The sequence below is a fragment of the Belonocnema kinseyi genome, chromosome 7 (assembly GCF_010883055.1).
Source record: "Belonocnema kinseyi isolate 2016_QV_RU_SX_M_011 chromosome 7, B_treatae_v1, whole genome shotgun sequence".
In the NCBI taxonomy this organism is placed as follows: domain Eukaryota; kingdom Metazoa; phylum Arthropoda; class Insecta; order Hymenoptera; family Cynipidae; genus Belonocnema; species Belonocnema kinseyi.
The window spans coordinates 24,992,719-25,013,249 of record NC_046663.1 but is presented as its reverse complement, the minus strand read 5'-3'; the positions used below and the strand labels follow the sequence as shown (position 1 = coordinate 25,013,249).

The following is a 20,531-nucleotide window of genomic DNA, read 5'->3' as shown; positions in this document are numbered from 1 at the left end:
TATGTAATATTGGAAAGTCCAACAAAGCAATTTGAAAAAAAGCAACTTAAACTCTCGAAAATTGCTCAAACTGTGAATTTGTTTTTTAAATTACTTTATAACAATTATAATTACATTCCGTTATGTCTTCATAAGTATCTTCATAAGTGTTTTCATGAAAGTTTGAATCAACGAAAATTTAAAAATTGGCTCTCATAATTCTGTTAAAAATTGAACGCTGAATTTTTCTAAAAAAAGATTCAAAAATCGGTAGTGAATAGCGCTCTACAATTTATATTTAGCCCCGTTTTATTTCATTTCTCCTAACTGAACGTTGGTTTGAATGACTGGCTTACGTTCTAATCAGCTACCAAAACACCTTATTTTGGACTTAAGACGCCCACTTTGACTTATTTTTTATAATAATTTTGTCCATAGATGCCGGTCTTCTGTCTTTTGCCGTTCTTGTTCGTGGCAAGAAAAATAAATATGTGGTGGGTGCTGGCAAGGAAATTTTATTAGTCACATGGGATAGTAACCAAGATGAATACAAACCTGAATGCATAAAACTAGCAATTGTCGACAAAAATATCCCAGGCAACAGATTGAGTTATGGAACCGTCGACCCGTTAGACAGACTAGTGTTTGGTAAGGGAATATACTTAATTTGAATTTTAGACTTAAGGTAAATACGAGGGGAAAACAACTCCTGAAAATACGATCTGACTCAGGTGTACCATACTGGATATAATCCGATTATGCTGAAATAACGTTTACATATAGATTTACTTCGGATTATCTGATATTACTCCGGATTCCATTATATTACATTACATTATATATAATGTTTAACCTTTGATGATTTTTTTGCTTTATATTTGGTTTTCCCAAAGACGCAGACACTAAATAAATAAACAGATCGTTTGATATGGCAATCTACTTACTTGAGCCAGCATGAGTTTTCCTCTCCTGCTTTGTGTAAGAAGTGACACATTTTAATATAATATCATTGATTATACTTTAAAAAAAGAAGGAAAATCTTTTTAAATTGTTTGCAAAATTTACTTGGTGAGCACTATGCCTTTATTTTTCTCTCATTTATCACATAAAAACCATTGAAAATTTAATTTATTTTTATTTCTTATATTTTTATCAATCTGGTCTTTGATGCCAGGGAGCTGTCGAGATATCTCCCCAAGAAAAGAGGCGAGACGTTTATTTAATTTTAAAGAAAAAAAAAGATTTTCGAAAGAAAAGGCTCTCATCAATGGCCCTCTTACGAGACCTTCGAGAAACGAATCCCTTCAGAGGAACGAAAAATGGTCGAAGTTTAAAGCTAACGCACGTCACCACGTTACTGGAGTTGTATTGAAAAGTATCACTTACTTACATATTTAACCGAGGCGCATGCAGGTATTATATTATTCGCGACGAAAACTACCACCGCGGGCTGAGAGCCGCTTGTGTCGCTGAAACAATATGGCCGTCATAACCGTACACGGTGATATGTGTTTATACGGGAGTTTGTTGAATTTTTAGTAATAACTAATTATCAAGCATTAAAAATCTGTTGCTGTTGCAACTATATGCTATTGAAAAATTTGCAAATGCTGAGACGTCGTCACGGAATATGGTCGAGGGTCAGAAAATTGTGAATTCTGGTTTAATTTTTATGTGCGGTGCAAGCTCTCGTTCGTCAACAAAGATTGAGCTGTATGCTCTGTGTCTAAAGACAAGTGCATTATCGTCGCCTGAGCCTCACGTTCTAACGGGGACTTTATCAATACATCATGAGGATACAATGCTTCCAGATGAATTAGATCAGTTCGATGAGCATGATGTTGATCCTATTTATGTAAGAGTAAAAAGTATGAATTGCTCATGCAAAGCTGGTACTAGTCACTCGTGTAGACACATAGTAGGAGTTTTATTATATTGCAATAGGTAAGTAATTTTTTTATCAGGAGTTTTAATATGTTTTTTTTCAAACAGAAAGTTAGCAATTATTTTTTCGCAATTGAGAAAAGACTTGAATAGTTTACCAATGCTCTCTTCAACTGACATGCAATGCTTGTGGAACAAACAAAAAAGGCCTTTTTTGGAACAATTTGAAGCTCAGCCTACCAAATATTTTTGTTGTGTACGACAAAAAAGATTACCTGCTTTGAGTGAAACTGTACAAGCGGAAATTAGACAACGACTTATTCAGTGTGATGAGAAGACAGCACTTGCCAAGCATAGGTATATATTTATAACAGTGACTTATTTTAATAAACGATGTTTAATATTTCATTTTATTACTTCTCCGTTGTAGCTCTCGCAACTTGCACAATCGCAATACAAACAGACGATCAGATCTCACTCATTCTACACAAAATGATAATATAATAAATCACGAGGGTGCTCTTTCAAAACCACCAGCACGAGTTCCTTTTCAAGATATTACAAATAAAAATTCTCAAGTTTTTGAAATCAGAGCACTCATTCATAATGAATCTACAAAAAAAGATTACACTCAAATTATAATTGCTAATGCGTCTTCTTCAACAATTTTGGATTGTATAAGAGAAGTAAATCATGACTTGGCTGATTGTTGTAATAAAATGTACCAAAGTAAAATTACATGCAATGACGTTTTGAAAACGTGCATTGCAACAAGAGATTGTCCAAAAACATGGAAGCAAGAACGACAATTTAGGATCACTGGGAGCAGGTAGTTCAAATAATATTTGAAATATTATAATACTGCAATGTATCTTCAAAGTACCTGTATTATTTTTTTTTGCTTTACAGATGCTACAGTTTGTTTACGTATTCGAACAATGATTGGCCAGATAAGTCAATAAAATAGTTTTGGCCTACAGAAGTGAAAAATAAATATTTACGTCATGGAAATACCTATGAAGGACCAGCTAGAAATTTATATAGCAAACAGCTTAAATTATATGTACAAGAATGTGGCCTCATCGTTTCAAAGACGGAACCATGGCTTGCATACTCGCCAGATGGTGTAGTGATAAAAAATGATGAACCGTACAAGTTGTTAGAAATAAAATGTCCTTATGAATTGGAAAACACATCAGATGACATGTTACTGAAAAAGTGTAAATATTGGAAAAAGATAAAAGGTGGTAGAATCAGTCTGAAGGATAAGCATCAATATTATGGACAAGTGCAATTAGGAATGGCTTTATTAAATTTAAAAGTCTGTGATTTTGTTGTTTATTCAAATGTTTCTAATTCCATAAAAGTTATTGAGGTTGCTTATGACAAAAAATGGGAAGAAGAAGACTTGGTAGTAAAGTTGAAGAAAATATATTGTGATAAAATGTTGCACGAAGTGTGCAAAAATCTGAAATCTTAATAAGTGATACGTAAATATTGCAAAAGCGTTAATGATTATTTAATTTATTTAAAAAAAAGTTTGTAAGGCATGTGATCTCAGTAGTAATTTACTTGATATAGAAATTGTTGCCACATGATAATCATTACTTTATTTATTAGAATAAAGCTTATATGAAAAGTATAAAATAGTACTTTATTTATTACAAAAATATTGTATTACATTTGTACTAAAAAATAAAATATTAAGAAATATACATTTTTTCATATCCTGGATAAATTGTTTCCATTACTTTCCTTTCATTACTTGCATGCTAATTAAAAATTCACAATTTTGAAATTTACTTGACATAAATATATTTGCTTCAATAAAACTTATCATCTGCAAGTATTGGAGAATCCAAGTTCGCAAACCCACAACAAATAATAAAAATATCATCTACATAATCAATCATGTGCCAGGGAATCTTGTGATTCAAAATTTGAAATAATTTGATTCTTTGATTGACCCGTTCAATGTGTACTCTTGCACTAGCAATTTCTTTGTTATCTATAGCTTCAGCTTTCGTAAATTGTTCCTTGTTTTTTAAAAATGGTGGCCTTATTAACTTAATTTGCCTTTGTAAACATTCATCATCAATTAGAAATCCCCTATCAACCATAACCGCATCTCTTGTGCTCTCCATATCCTTAAGGGTTCCACTATGGTTAAAAATAGTCTTATCCGAGGCTCTTCCACCAAATGATTCACTAACAAAGGTGATTAGACCAGCCGGTGTAACTTCATTCATAAGCTTGACAGTAACATGACTTTTATAATGAGAATAAAACTTAAGTTTACATTTCAAACATTTGGGTGTCTGAATTTTCACTTCAGTACAATCCAATACTGATGTTGTCGCTTGGAACTTTTCAAAACATAAGGGCATATTGCGTTTAATTTCTTCTTTTGATACTTTTCCAAGAATGCATTGCATTATTGTTGACAATTTAGGCACTGTATCATAAAAGCAATTACGTATTGTAACATCTGTGACTGAATTTTGCAAAACACCTAATGGACTAAACGATATATCTAATTTCAATTTCGCCATCGTTAAAATTATGCTATCATGAGTACTTATCAATGACTTTCTTTTTCTTGGATACAATTCATCCATTAGTTTGGTAATTTCATTCAATATTTTGAAACTTTTGATATTACACATTGTTATCAAATCACTTTCCGTTTTTATATGTGAGGACAAAGTAAGAATAAAATTGTCTGTATTGACTTGCACACTGTTATCATTCATCTCATTTCTTTTACCAGCATCGTCTTGACAAACAGTTTCAGTAAACTCTTGTGTTTTACTTTGTATATCCAAAGCATCTATTCGTTTCTGTAGATCATCACACCCATCATCATGACACTCTGGCTCATCAACGACTACTTTTGAATTTTTTGGTGGACTAATAACTGAATTTAGCAGATCATCTACATTTGATTCATTAACTATAAATATTTGTTCGCTACAATCCCCATCACGTTGAATTTTCTCAGATACTCCATGTTTAGATACGCCTGGTCCAATGTTTGGTATGTTTGTGTTTTCTTGAATTTGAATAGTTGATTTTACTTTACGAGATTCTTCTTTGAGACTTCTTCTAGCCTGCCAAAAAAAAAATAATTGATTAAATTAATTTCTCATATGGAATAAAAATTTGATTATAATTAAGATCACATACACATCTCTCTGCTCTTTTAATATTTGCAGCCTCCCTCTGTTTACACTTTTCAGATTTACTTGCAGGTATTGGAATAGCATTTTTTTTCAACACTCTACGTCCTGTACAAACATCTGCAAATATAACATTGTTATTTTTGTATACAACAATTCAATTCCATTCATCACATTTATTTATTTCATAGAAAATAACCTGCAAAAAAATAATCTGTCGAATTAAAATGTTTGCAACAAACTAACAAATCACAGGCGTGATCCTTTATTCCCAAATTTTGTAGCCACAAATTTCGTTTATCCACAGTCTCTCTTTTGCCAAATAAATTTATGCGTTCAATTTTCACTCCGCGTTGTGGAACGGCATGGAAACTCAAATTTGTGTTTTGATTTGTCGTCGAAGTACAACCTTTAGCACAACACTTGTTTCTGCGTTTTCCCTTACGGTAATCAGGGAAAAAATCCATCTTGGTATTATATTAATAATTGGCAATATTTATTTTTAAATCTATCAACTATTTATTGTTTACATGCAACACCATTGATATGTGTACGGTATCATCCGCCATTAAAATAGCTTCGCTGACGGCCACCAGGTGTCTCATTGCAAATTTAAAGTGCGAATAGTGTGTCGCTATGCTGACTTCCCCCCCAACTGTCAACGACTGGAGCGGATGATGAAGAGCGCGTACACACTAGGAGCCACGGACCTCGAGTGACGAGATGAAAGGGACCGGTGTCTGGCTGAACTGCTCAGAGCTGCCAGATCGTGGATGAAATTTACCCCCACCATACCTACCGTTTAGGAGCCGCAAAACAGAAGGTGCATGATTACCACTGTGAGTTCGTGTGTAAGCCGAAAATATACGATTCGACTTCGGTTTCCTGCTGTACGATGATTGCCGATCTGATACCTTCGGAAAACTTCGGTGGTCTTCTGTTTATATCTCGATCCTCATTTAAAAGAAATGAAAGAAATTGGCGAATTTCATGTTTCGCGTGATTCTTCATTTCATGCATGAGTCAATTTTGAGGTTATATTTTTCAGGTATATATAGTGTGAGTATTATTACTATTGTGCATATTACTAATATTCATATTATAATTATAAAATATAATATTGATTTTAATTAATAGTTGACTAACTTTTAATACAAATAGGTAAATTTTTAACTAAAACAATTAGTTTTCTGCAAAAAAAATTTGCTTAATTTTTTTTTAAAAAAATATTTAAATTTTTAATTAAAAGGCTGAATTGTATAAGAAAAAAGGCTTAGCAGTCTTTGAAATTGCTTTAAATTATTGAAAATAATTGAAAATTCCTTGAAATGTTTTAAAAGAGCCTAAAATGTTTTAAATCCTTTAGAATCTCATACTAAATTATTGAAATCAATTGAAAATTCCTCGAAATCTAGTAAAATATCCTAAGATGTATCAAATCCTTCAAAATCTCATATTAAATTACTGTAATCAATTAAAAATTGCTTGGAACCTTTTAAAATACTCCTAAATATTTCGAAACTTTCAAAATTTTTTGAAAAATCTTGACATCTTTTAGAAATTTTTAATATACTTTGGATTTTTTTTAAACAATCTTGCTATAATTATTAAAATTCTTTGAAATTCCTTTAATTTATAAAAATGAACTAAAAATTCAGTGAAATCTTTATAAACATCCTCAAATATTGAAAATTCTTAAAAATATTTTGAAATCTCTTGAAAATTCCTTGAAAATTTAAAAATACGCTAAAATATTTCAAATCTTTTACAATGCCGTACTACATTATTAAAATCAATTAAAAATTCCTTTCAATCTATTAAAATATCATAAAATATACTGAATCTTTCAAAATCTCATATTAAATCACCGTAATCAATTGAAAATTCCTTGGAACATTTTAAAATACTCTCAAATATTGCAATACCTTTAAAATATTTTGAGATACCTTGACCTTTTTTTTAAAGATTTTTAAACTACTTCTTCAAAATTTTTTTAAATTCCTTAAAATTAGAAAAATAGGATCTAAATTCCTTGACATCTTTTAAAACATCCTTAAATATTTAAAATGCTTAAGAATCTGTAGAAAAATCTTGAAAATTTTTTAGAGCTCTTGAAAATTCCTTGAAATTTTAAAAATACCCTGAAATATTTCATATCCTTTAAAATCTCATATTAAGTTGCTGTAATCAATTGAAAATTCCTTGGAATCTTTTAAAACTTCCTCAAATATTTAAAATCATTACAAATCTTTTGAAATATCTTGCAATTTTTTAAAGCTCTTGACAATATCTTGAAATTAGAAAAAACCATGAAATATTTCAAATCCTTTAAAATCACATATTAAATTACTGTAATCAATACAAAATTCCTTGGCATCTTTTAAAACTTTCTCAAATATTTAAAATCCTTGAAAATCTTTTGAAAAATTTTGGAAATCGCTTAAAATTTTTTAAAGCCGTTGAAAATATCTTAAAATTTTTAAAATACCATGAAATATTTCAAATCCTGTAAAATCTCATACTATATTATTAAAAACACTTAAAAATTCATTTAAATCTATTAAAATATCCTAAAATATATCAAATCCTTTAAAAGCTTTTGAAATCTCTGGAAAATTCCCTGAAAATATAAAAATGCCCTAAAAAATATATATATAATTTTATAATTATATACAAAAATCGTTTTAGAAATACTTAAACTTTAACTAGAGTAATTTCTATTAAAACTTTAGTTTAATAGTTTTACTTATCTACAAACATTTAAATTTTTGATGTTTTAAAGTTTTTCTGTTTTCTAAGTTTCAGTCTGAAATAATTTAATTCAGAGATTGTCCAAATGAGAAAAATACATTTAAATTTTGAACGCATTCAATTTATTTATGATTATTAATTTCTTATAAATAAACTTCCAAGTTTGCAATTCTAAATTTGAAGACTTGAATCCTATCGAGTTGAAAATTATTCATATTTCATAGTTGAAAATGTTTGAAAATAAAATTTCGAAAGTTAGGAATTTTTATTTGTTTTATTTTCAAAAATCTAATCTACAAACATCTCAATATTTAACGATTTAAAACTTTTCTCTTTTTTAAATTTCAATCTGAGCTTTACAAAATTTCAAGAGTGTGCAAAAGATTTTCACAGATTTTAAATATTTGAGGATGTTTTAAAAGATGTCAACGAATTTTCAATTTATTTTTGTAACTTACATAAATTTCAAATAATTAAAAAAATTTTAGAAGGCTTTTTTTTAATTCCAAAGTAATTAAGAAATCCTAAAAAAGGTCCTTAGCATTTCAAAAGATTTTCAAGGATTTGAAAAATTTCTGAGAATTTTAAAGATTCCAAGGAATTTTCATTGAATACAGTAATTTAGTATGATACTTTGAAGGATTTGAAATATTTAAAGAAATTTTCAAATTTTCAAGGAATTTTCATGAGCTTTAAAAAATTTCAAGAAATTTCAAAAGATTTTGAAGGTATTTAAAATTTTGTGAATTTTTTAAAAGATGTCAAGTAATTTTCATCCTATTTTTCTAATTTTAAGAAATTTCAAAGAATTTTAAAGAAGTAGTTGAAAAATCTTTAAAAAAAAAGGTCAAGGTATCTCAAAATATTTTAAAGGTTTTGCAATATTTGAGAGTATTTTAAAATGTTCCAAGGAATTTTCAATTGATTACGGTGATTTAATATGAGATTTTTAAACATTCAATATATTTTATAATATTTTAATGGATTGCAAGGTATTTCTAATTGATTTCAATAATGTAGCATGATATTGTAAAATATTTGAAATATTTTAGCGTATTTTTAAATTTTTAAGGAATTTTCGAAATATTTCAAAATATTTTTAAAGGATTTTAAATATTTGAGGATGTTTAAAAAGATTTCACTAAATTTTTAATTTATTTTCATAAATAAAAGGAATTTCAAAGAAATTTGATAATTATAGCAAGATTGTTTAAAAAAAATTCCAAAGTATATTAAAAATCTGTAAAAGATTTGAAGATTGTTAAAAGATTTTGAAGGTTTCGAAATATTTGAGAGTATTTTAAAAGGTGCCAAGGAATTTTTAATTGATTACAGTAATTTAAAATGAGACGTTAAAGGATTTGATACATCTTAGGATATTTTGCTGGATTCCAAGGAGTTTTTAATTGATTTCAATAATTTAGTATGCGATTTTAATGGATTTAAAATATTTTAGGGTATTTTTAAAATTGCAAAGAATTTTCAAGAGCTTTGTAAAATTTCAAGAGATTTGAAAGGATTTTAAATATTTTAGGCTCTTTTAAAACATTTCAAGGAATTTTCAATTATTTTCAATAATTTAAAGCAATTTCAAAGAATTTTAACTATCTTTTTCAATTTTTCTGGTTGAAAGTGGAACTGCTTTGTTAAAAATTTAGGTTTCTTTGGTTGACGATTTATCAATTTAGTTGCAAAATTTGTTTTCTGAAAATTTAACTACTTTGTAAAATCTTTTTTTTTGGTTTTGTTTAAAAATTAATTTCTTTAAACTACAAAAAAATTATACTTCGTGGAAAATAAATTTCTTTTGTGCAAAGTTCATGTATTTGATTAAAAATTTAACTTTTTGTATAAAAAATTTTAATATTTTGTTTAAAACAAATTTAGAAACTTTTGTTTGCAGAAAACTAATTGTTTTAGTGGAAAATTTAACTATTTGTATTAAAAGTTAGTCAACTATTATTTAAAATTAATGCTATATTTTATAATTACAATATGAGCATTAATAAAATGTACAATAGTAATAATACTCATACTATATATACCTGAAAAACATAACCTCAAAATTGACACATACATGAAATGAAGAATCACACGAAACATTGAATTCGCCAATTTTTTCCATTTCTTTCAAATAAGGATCGAGATATAAATAGGAGACCACCGAAGTCTTCCAAAGCGATCAGATCGGCAATCATCGTACAGCAGAAAACCGAAGTCGAATCGTGCAGTTTCGGCTTACACACGAACTCACAGTGGTAATCATGCACCTTCTGTTTTGCGGGTCCCAAACGGTAGGTATGGTGGGGGTAAATTTCATCCACGATCTGGCAGCTCTGGAACTGCCTGTTTGTGCCGGCCAAGAGCGCTATGCCGTGATTGGCTGGCGGTCCCCACTCTATGCTATAAAAACGGGCCAGCTTCCTTTTCGCTTTGTGAGGATGTTCGACGCGTAGAACGGTTTGTGAAAGTATACTCGTTTAATCCATACTGTCTATGGAATATGTATTATCGTATCTTGGGCGCAACTTGTTTACGACAATCGTAAGATGAATCTACTCGTTACAAATGTCAAAAAAAAGGTTAATTTTAACCTCTTTTACTCAGAAGCATCATTTTTCACAACATGTATTATTTTCAACGAAGTTGGAAAAAGTTTTTTTTTCAAACAAGCGGATTTTTAAAAAAATGGATGAATTTCCAGCCTAACCATAAATGTTAAAACTTAACTTTCTTAAATTAACTTTCTGCCGATGGAAGACGAATTCAAGCCATAACTTGAATTTTCGGATAAAAAAATTTAATTTTCAATTAAAATTATCCGCCTTCAACTAAAAAGACATGTTTTTAACAAAATACAAAATAAAATAGTTGAATTTCCAGGCGTGAAAAATAATACTTGCAACGAAACAGCTGGATTTTTAAAAAACAACATTAGTTTTTCACTAAAAAAACCTTTAACAACATGCATGAATTTTCAACCAAGTTATTAATATGTCACATTAAAACCATCAATTATCAACTGAAAAATTAATAGCTAGATTTTTCGTTAAAAAAATTATTAGCATTTACAAAAAAGAATATTTAAAAAAACATGAAAATTAAATAAAAAAGTTTAAGGTTCAATTGAATAGACATTAATTTACCAAACAGAAATGGAATATTGAGATTTTATGTAAAAGAAAATAATTGTCAACCAAAAAAATAAATTTTTAAGCAAAAAGATGAATTTTTTACGAAAAGAAAAAAATTTTTAAAATAAAAGAAAAGAATTTTGAACAAAAAAAGATTAAGCATAAAAAAATTAATTATGCTTTGAAAAATGAGTATTTAAATTTTAAATTGAAGAAATTAATTTCCAAAGGAAGTAATTGGTTCACAAAATAATTAATTTTTTAATCAAAAACTTACATTTAATATTAATTTTTCAAAAATGTTCAAGAAATAGTTGTAACTACTTAAACGACGTACGTAAGTTGCTCCGTTTACATGGATCACGTCAGACGGATTACGTCAAATCAGACGCGGATTACAAAAATGTTTTTTTTCCAGAGAAGAAGTGGATTACAAGTGAACTACTCCGAATAAGAAGTAGATAGACGCTGATTTTTAGTAGATTACTATAGATTGCATTGTATCATAACTGGATAACAAGGGCATTACTGTGGAATGTTTAATTGGATTACTTCTGATTACAAGTAGATAACGCTACATTTCAAGTAGATTAAAATTTGATTAGTTCAAATTATTGTGGATTATCGCATGACGCCGGATTCCCATTGGACACAAAATTTGGCGACGTCTTTACGACATCGTTACGACAACTTTACGATATCATATGTCCATGTCGTTAAGGTGTCTTTACGATATCGTAAATGAGTCGTATGATCTGACGATGTCTTTACGATATCGCAAAGACACCGAAACGACATGGACATAAGATCTCGTAAAGCTGTCGTAAAGATGTCTTAACGATGTCGTAAAGATGTCGCCAAATTTTTTGCTCACTGGCTTACTAGTTCGGATAACTGAGTGGTCCAGCGCACTACCAGAGTTGTTTTCCCTTGGCTAATTGTTATATTTCAAATTGTATGTTATATTCCAGGGACGCTGAACGAAGAAGGATACCCATTAGCAAATGTGACCTCTTTTAATTATGATCTGAAATTTGCAAGACAAATGAAGGACATCATTACGAGCAGTGGGTTCGTGTGGCACACACCTGCGACTGGTCCTCCCAAACTCTATTTCGTCGATGCTAGCTTACATTATGACATCCTAGCCTACAATTTTCATAAAACAAGAGGAACATTCAGTAAGTTTTCAATCAAAAAGTTCCGTTTTAGTCAATTTCATTCCTCACTGTCTAATAGAATAAAATATAAGGACAAAGGGTACTTTTTTCGCGCTCTTAGGGTATTTTTTCGAGCTCAATGGGTAAAAAATTCATGATAATATCTTAAATATATAAATAAATATTAAATAAAATGAATTTATATAAGATAATGAAATTCATAAAAATTCAAGGTGATTTAAAAAAAATTAAAATGAATTGAATATTATTACAAGTATAAAGAAACTTAATTCAATTCAATAATTTTAAAATGAGCTTAGGAAAATGCAAGGGAATAAAAAAGTTTTTATGAAATGCCTATTGATACCAGATGAGATTAAAAGAATTTAGGATCAATTGCATAAAAACCTGAAGAAATTTCAAAAAATCCATTCAATTAAATAGAATTGAGTGAGTTCAAAATAATTAAAATAATTTTAAAAGTGGAAGAGAACTACAAAGAATTTAAAATAATTTAAAGTGAGTTTAAAACAAATTATTATTTTTTTTAGATTCTCAAATATTTAAACCCCGTCTAATTTCTAAAGATAGAAGTGACTAATAAATACCAAACAACTCAAGTCATAAATTCTGAAGAAATGGAACAATTTAAAAAAAAAGGAAAAATAACTATAAATTTTTATTGAATTAATAGAAATTTAAAGAAAATGAGAACAATCAGATGAAATGCATTTAAAAAATTGATCTGAATTTAGAAATCAATCTAGTAAATTGAAAACAATTAAAAAATATGTAAAAATCGAGTTGAGTAGAATTGAGTGCATTTAGAAGAATTCAAAAGAGTTTTATAGAATGTAGGATAAATTAATAAGAATTCAGGGCAAATTGCAAACGAATTTCAAAAAATTTTCGAGAATCTCTATACATTTTTGAAACCGTACTAAATGTCTGATTACTTGCAAATAAATTAATTGAAATCTATTCCTGCCAATCCAATCTAAAATTTCTTAAAATTATTAGGACCCCTGGGAATCCCTGAAAATTGTTTAAATCTTTTGGAAATACCTTGAAATCTTTTTAAATCTGCTGAAATACATCAGTCTTTAAATTCGTTCAAACTATTGAAATAAATTAACAAAATTATAGAAAATATTTTTAATTTCCTAAAATATTTTGAATCCTTTAAAATCTTTGGAAATCTCTACAATTTTTCAAATATCTAAAAAATTCCAAAGAATCTGAAAAAATACCGTACAGTGTTTCGAATCCTTTGATAATTTATTCATTTTATCAATTGGTGGTTGTTAATTCTCTTCTTTACAAAAAATGTATTATTTAACATCTTATTGAAACTTTTGTCGTTTTTCCATTAACTGAATTTGCTCATTTTTAATGTTATTTTTATGATTCAAACTTTACTCATTATTTTATTTCCATTATTTCGTATGCTGTCAACATTTAAATTTTTTATTTTTTTTTATTTGATTTTTGATTTAATCAAAAAAGTCGTCAGGATAAATTGTTCGAATTTTTGGATTGTGCAAACATCCGTACAGAAAATTTTTAAATTTTGGAAAAAAGTGGTTTTGGCAAACATACATACAGACAGACAGACAGATGTAAAAACTTGTTTTTCGGATTCAGGGTGTCAAAACGTGGAAACTTGACAAAAACTGGGGGGGGGGGCAAATTTTAAACAAATATAATACCTTCTCTGACGAAAACGTAAAAGAAACCATTAATAAAAAAAGATTTCACTACTTTCGGTGAAAAAATGTTATCTATTTACTCTTTCTTAGCTTGTGTCGTGTGACGAAAAATTTAATTTTTGTATTTTCAATTTTTTTTACAAATGAAACAAAAATTACGTGCCCTATAAAAAAGTTATTATTAACAAATTTGTAGATTTTTTTGGGTGTACAGAGAATTTTTGAATCTTGAAAAAATATTTTGCCAACAATTTTTTAAATGCGCTCACTTTTTGAATTTTTATCCAAAATGTCCAGCTAACGGAGTTGACCTTTAGTTTAGGACTTTGAAAGAGTGTTCATTTTTAATAAGGAAATTAAATTTTCAATAGATACTTAAATTTTAATAAAATAGTTCAATTATAACGAAATAATTCGTTTTTGACCAAGAAGATTAATTTTCTAAACAAAAAGTCGAACTTTAAACCAAATGCATGAATTTTTCAACCAAATATTTAAATTTTTAACTAAAAAAACTAAACTTCTACTTTAAAAGGCTTAAAAAATATTGAATTTCAAGCTAATAAAATTAAATTCTTTAATTGTATATTTGAATTTCCAAAAAAATGTATTTTAAAGCTAGGTTAAAAAATTAATTAATTAATTTTTTAACAAAAAAAAATAATTTGAAACCACAATGGTAAATTTTCAACCAATCAGATAAATTGTTGACCAGAAAAGCTATTTTTTTTTAAACTGGAATTTTAAAAGAAATATTTAAAACTTTAATGAAGAAATTTTCAGTTAAAAAATTGATTTTGAATAAAGAACACAAATTTTCAATAAATATCTCAATTTTTAATAAAATAGACGGGTTTTAATAAAATAGACGAGTTTTAAGAAAATAGTTTAAATTTCAACGAAAGTAATTACTTTTCAACTCAAAACATATACAATTGAAACTAAGAAGATTATTTTGCTACCAAAAAGACGAATTGAAAAAAAAATTAATTATCAACCAGATTCATTTTTTCTGAAAAAATAAAATTTCTACGACAACGTATGAATATTTCAACAAAAAAGATGCTTTTTGACCAACACGTAAACTTTTTTAACAAAAAAGCTGAATTTTAAACAAAATATATGAAATTAAAATCGAATAGTTACATTTTGAACAAAAAAAGGATATAAAAAGCGGAATGAGCTAAATATTACGTGAAAATATTAATTTTCATTTAGAAAAATTAAATTTGACAAACTAATAAAATTTTAGACAAAATAGTTCAATTTCGAAGCAATTAAATGCATTTTCAATCAAAAAGGTAAATTTGCAACCAATAAGATTATTTTTTTACTAAAAACATACGAGTTTTTGTGGAAATAGTTATATTTTCAATTGAAAAAATATATATTAAAAAGAAAATTCGGAAAAATGGACTCATATTGGAACAAAAAATATGAACAAAATAATCAGATTTTTAACAAAAAAGCTAAGTTTTGAACAAAAGATATATACCAATAATTGGATGAATTTTCAATGAAATTATGATAATTAAATTTTTACTTGAAAATAATTATACTGAACGAGAAAAATTATTTTATAACAAAATAGTTAAATTTTCAAACAATTAAATACATTTCTAATCAAAAGAGAAAATCAAGAAACTTTTAAGCATTGAAATAAATTTTTTAGTAAAATAGGAAATTATGAACCACTAATATCATTTTTCGAACTAAAAACATATGACATTTACACAAAATAGTTACTTTTCAGTTGAAAAAATTATTTTTCAGATAAAACAACAACCTGAAATAAAATAGTTGAACAGTCTACCAAAAAAAAATTTTTCAACCAAGCAGTAACATTTTATACAAAAAATAGGACATATATACGATAATAGACGAGATTTGAACAAAAATAATCAATTTCCTAACAATGAAGCTAAATTTTAAACTAAAAAAAATTTCTGGTTGAATCACCCAGTATTCTGGTTAAATATGCACGTATTACTTTTTTTGGTCAGAATAACCGGAAAATCGTATTGAATTGATCAGATTTTCTGGTTAATTTAACCAGAATTTTGGTTACTCTAACCAGAAAAAATAGTAAGGGCATATTTAACCATAATTCTGGTTGATTTACCCAGACATTTTTTAAGTGTAGGAAAAGTCTATGAATTTAGAATCAAATAGATGAATCCTTATCAAAGGAGATAGATCTTTGACAAGAAAAAATGTGGATTTTCAATTAAAAATGCGAACATTTTATTTTCAGTCAAAGATACTAATTTTAAATTAGAAAACGAATTTTTAACAATATCATTAAATTTTCGATTAAAGAAATGGATTTTTAACAATAATTCTTCAAAAAATTTCTTTTGCATTTTAAAATTACATTTATTTGCAACATTTCTCCTTATAATTGAGGAATGTATTGGACTATCCAAAGCTTAAACACCTTTTCAATAAATAAAGTTGAAATGTGAGTTTTTATACTTTAACGGATAATTAAGTCACTATTTTCAGAAAATTATAATCTCGCCTTGAACTGGGCTAGAACTCCTATGACGGGATATCCACGTCGTCTGACAATTGATAGGACTGGTAACCTCTGGGTGCCTCTTTATGATGGTCGCGGAGTAAGGATTTTTCAATCTTTCTAGTAATATTTCCAAAAATGAAACTTTAAATCAAATAAAATTTTTTTCATTTTCCTCAGATTATTCAAGTTGATCCAGACGAAAACAAAATATTACAATATATTCCCATGCCTGCAAAAAGAGTCGGCGCGTGCATTTTCGGAGGTCCAGGCTATGATATTTTATATGTATCAACAATAGGATATGGCCATAAAGATGATCCTGAGTTACGTCCACAAGGAGATCAAGGTGGTACAATTTTCGCTTTCAGGGACCTTGGCGTGAAAGGGTGGGCGCCAGAACAATACAGGATGGATATGGATAAAATACCCAACAGTGTCCAGCTAATCTAAAAACAGTTTTTAAAGAATGTGGTTTTATGATGCCTACAAACCATATTTCACCCGAATATTTAGCCGTAGAGAAGTCTTTTTTTGTGAATACGCTTATATCACAAATTTTCAAAATCTGGATTCATAATAATCCCGTATCACGGTGTTTGTCACCACTAAGCTCCGAAATTCCTTAACCGATCCTGATGAAATTTTGCGTAATGTTTGTAATTTGGTCCAACTTGAAGGATAGGATACTCTTTATGTCATTTAATTATCTCAATATTTTTGTATTTCAAATTAAATGTTTTTATTTGTGTACACCATAATTTTGTAACAGATGTCGGTGTAAGTTAGTTTGCAGACCTACACTTCAACATTTCACGTTATCTAGGCTGAGTGAGCAGCCAATAGATGGCGCCAATTGTAGTATAAAGGTCACCTTCATGGTTTTTTAGAGGTCAACTTTTTTTTTAAATTGAAATGGGGCTTCCATTTAAAAAAACAAAGTTGACCTTTAAAAAATCATGATATCGATAGAGCGGAAAATTATACATTCAGGTACTTACCCAAGTCGTAGGTCAGTTGTAACGTTCAAGGTGAGTTAGAGGTTATTTGAAATTAACCAAGTTTTTCAAGAGGTCAGTGCAATTCCTGAAGTAAATTTCAACGAGAAATTCATTGGTGAGCTCTGTATTGACCTTGGTGATGATCTTCAAGATCTTTTGCAAGCAGTTTAGGTTTACGTTTAGCATTACCCAGGAACAACGACGTGGACGTAGTTCTGTTTCCCTTGAGGTGCTTGATTAGCGTGAGTCCCCTTGCCTCTCACGCTTCAGTGAAGATGTTCGAACTGAAAACCTTGAGATTCTTGACAAAAAGCTATGCGATTGTAAAAATGAGTTACAGCATTATGAATCATCTCCCTATCAATCAAAGTAGCCTGTTGCAGAATCCGATTTTGCAATTCGTCTAAGCTTTGCGCTTGCGTTGAGTATACTTTGCTCTTTAAATAACCCCAAATAAAATAGTCGAGAGGCGTCAGATCAGGAGATCTAGCAGGCCACTCGATTTCACCCCTTCTTCCAATCCAGCTTTGAGGGAACTGAGTATCCAATTACGCTCAAACTTCCCTACCGTAATGAGCCACTGCTCCGTCCTGCTGGAACCAAATATTTTGAAAATGATCGCCTGTAATCTCCTTTATTCTTGGTACAATTTGGTTTCTGAAAAACTCTTCATATGTACGGGCATTAAGAATACCATCGATGAAGAAAGGGCCTACCAATGTATCATTTAAGATACCGGCCCAAACATTAATCTTTCGTGGATATTGTGTATGACTCTCCAACATCCAATCAGGATTTGTGTCGGACCAATATCTACAATTTTGCCTGTTAACTTCACCTTTTAAAGTGAAAGTAGATTCATCTGAAAATACTGTATTGTACAACAAAAGATGATCTCTATCAATCCTGTCCATCGTAATTTCACAAAATTCAAGCCGGCGATCGGAATCGTCTTTATTGAGCTCTTGTACCAAATAAACTTTGTAAGGATGGAAATTAATGCTTTCTAAAATATTTCGCACTGTCTCAGGAGCAACGTCACGCTTATCAATTGCTTGACGTAAACTAAGGTGTAGGTTTTCAATAAATGCTTGGGCTATGTCCATCTGCATCTCCTCAGATCCTGCAGATTTTGTCCGACCAGTTCTCTAAAGGTCCTTGATAGATACATGATTCATAAAGCGCCTTACAGTTCTTTCAATTGTTGATTTTGAGACAGTATCGAACCCTTCTCCATTACGAAAAGTGCGATTAAAAATCAAACAAACTTGATCACAAGATCGAACTCGATCTCCCCAACTGCGTATCATTAATAGAGATACCCTCTCTCGTTCCGAAAGTTTTGCTTGTGCCATAATAATCTTTTAGCAAAAGATAGTAAGTTTGTATTCGTAATACGTAAATTTAGTTTCGATTCGTAATAATCGTATGGAAAAACGGTATAGGACTTACGGTTTCGCCTTAGGTATTGACTTAGGTAACGAAAAACGGTACAGGACTGTATAACTTTTCGGGGAGGAACAGAACTCTCACCAGAACACCTGGAACTTTTAATGAAAAATTTTCTTATGATTTTACAATATTCAAAACGCTGTACCCAAGATCAATACAGAGCTCACCAATGAATTTCTCGTTTAAATTTAGTTTAGCAATTACACTGACCTCTTGGAAAACTTTGTTACCTATTACATGTTACCTATTACTTATTACCTATTACTTACCTGAACGTAGAATTTTCCGGTCTATCGATTGCAGATCTATAAAAAGGGGATTTTCATTTAAAAAAATAAAATCGACCTTCAAATAGCCATGAAAAAGGTTACAATATGAATATTGTAACCTTATGGATTTATGCTAATATAGCATGAAAAAGGGTGAGTGCTCTAAGTTCACCCGAAGGCTATCTAAAAGAGGGAGAATCTCCCCGGATAATTTTTATTTGTAAAATAGATTTGTAAATGAGAGGGTTGCATGGAGTAAAGGTATAAGATTTTAATAAAATATCAATTTATTCAAAAATCCCTGTTTTAAAATCAAATAAAAAATGTTCTATTTGCCCTAGCTAATATTATTTATCTCTTTCGTAAAAAGTGTTATTGCCCTGAATAACACAATTTTATAATGACGTCGTAAGTATCCAACTTTTTGCCGAAAACTCGATATAATTCTAGTAATCTTATATTCTAAAATTCAAAATGTAAAAAGATATCTAAGCTATTCGTTTTTATTTAAATCTCAATTATAATTCTGAGTATTAAAACTCGTGTGCTAGAATTTAAAGGAATCTCTTCTTTAATGAAACAAATACACCGGTCAGGAGGGTCAACGACCTTACGAAGCTAGCCCTACTGACCTAGTAATGGTTTACTATTAGGGTAGCTAACTCTAACGATAATTATCTGTAAATATTGTAAATTTAGAGAAAAGGGATCCTAAGCCCTACAATAGATAATTAGATTTTATGACAATGAGGTGTCACCATAAAGAGGTGATGCACCTGACGCGCGGTAACTAGGCTGAATCGAGGCGCCCTCGGACCCCAGGTGTTCCTATCCTCCTACTAAGAGGGACAAAGAGAGCGCTCTACCAAAAGCGAGAGATTTATCTCAGGGCAAAATGGGTCGAAAATATAGAAAAATCTCTTCCGAAGACTGACAAAATATTTGGAAACCATTTTCGTTTGCCTGGCATGCAGGCTTAGCCGTTTTCTGAACAGGTTTCGAGCGAACGTGCGCTCGTCCACTCCTAAACAGCTAAGGTGAGTGATATGGTCAATAAATTTTCACTGTCCAACTTCTTGGCCCCGGGCACGAGAAATTTATCCCGCTCGTGACGTCTGTATACACAGTGAAAATTACTCTGGCTTTTGAAAATAATTTATAATCATTTGCCTCAGGCAATTTGCTTCTAAAATTTTATATTTTAATTATTTTTTAGGTCTCTACCTCAAAGAATCAATTTTGAAAGTACTCTCATAGGAAAGATAACCACTTTACTAACAGGGCACGAGCGAATATTCACTTGTCCTCTCCTTAAGCACGCTATTTTTGCCTAAGAAATATAATAGAGATGGGATTTCTCCCAAGTTTATTAGAGATCAACATAGAAGAGAGAGACTCTCTTCTAAGGATGTTTTCTGCGAGTAGCCCCGCAGAATTCAACTGAATTTTTTTACTTGTGCGGACCTCTTACAGGGCTCACCTTTATGACGTAATC

General features: G+C 29.5%; 3 protein-coding genes across 3 annotated transcripts; 2 read left to right on the top strand and 1 right to left on the bottom strand.

Moving 5' to 3' along the window:
* The first annotated feature begins 1,609 nt into the window (after positions 1 to 1,609).
* LOC117176375 lies at positions 1,610 to 2,830 on the top strand. The gene is made up of 4 exons (XM_033366619.1): positions 1,610 to 1,923; positions 2,002 to 2,220; positions 2,294 to 2,692; positions 2,773 to 2,830. The coding sequence occupies exons 1-4, from the start codon at positions 1,610 to 1,612 to the stop codon at positions 2,828 to 2,830; spliced, it is 990 nt and encodes a 329-aa protein (XP_033222510.1).
* Positions 2,831 to 3,686: 856 nt separating this feature from the next.
* LOC117176374 lies at positions 3,687 to 4,415 on the bottom strand. The gene has a single exon (XM_033366618.1). The coding sequence runs from the start codon at positions 4,413 to 4,415 to the stop codon at positions 3,687 to 3,689; it is 729 nt and encodes a 242-aa protein (XP_033222509.1).
* A 7,557-nt stretch (positions 4,416 to 11,972) lies between these two features.
* LOC117176373 (regucalcin-like) lies at positions 11,973 to 16,767 on the top strand. The gene is made up of 3 exons (XM_033366617.1): positions 11,973 to 12,108; positions 16,302 to 16,414; positions 16,495 to 16,767. The coding sequence occupies exons 1-3, from the start codon at positions 11,973 to 11,975 to the stop codon at positions 16,765 to 16,767; spliced, it is 522 nt and encodes a 173-aa protein (XP_033222508.1).
* The last annotated feature ends 3,764 nt before the right edge of the window (positions 16,768 to 20,531 follow it).

Coding starts and splice junctions, on each gene's coding strand:
- LOC117176374 (XM_033366618.1), bottom strand. CDS start 4,415: ATGGCGAAATTGAAATTAGATATATCGTTTAGTCCATTAGGTGTTTTG.
- LOC117176373 (XM_033366617.1), top strand. CDS start 11,973: ATGAAGGACATCATTACGAGCAGTGGGTTCGTGTGGCACACACCTGCG. Junction 12,109..16,301: donor TAAAACAAGAGGAACATTCA/GTAAGTTTTCAA, acceptor CACTATTTTCAG/AAAATTATAATCTCGCCTTG. Junction 16,415..16,494: donor CTCTTTATGATGGTCGCGGA/GTAAGGATTTTT, acceptor CATTTTCCTCAG/ATTATTCAAGTTGATCCAGA.
- LOC117176375 (XM_033366619.1), top strand. CDS start 1,610: ATGGTCGAGGGTCAGAAAATTGTGAATTCTGGTTTAATTTTTATGTGC. Junction 1,924..2,001: donor GTTTTATTATATTGCAATAG/GTAAGTAATTTT, acceptor TTCGCAATTGAG/AAAAGACTTGAATAGTTTAC. Junction 2,221..2,293: donor ACAGCACTTGCCAAGCATAG/GTATATATTTAT, acceptor TCTCCGTTGTAG/CTCTCGCAACTTGCACAATC.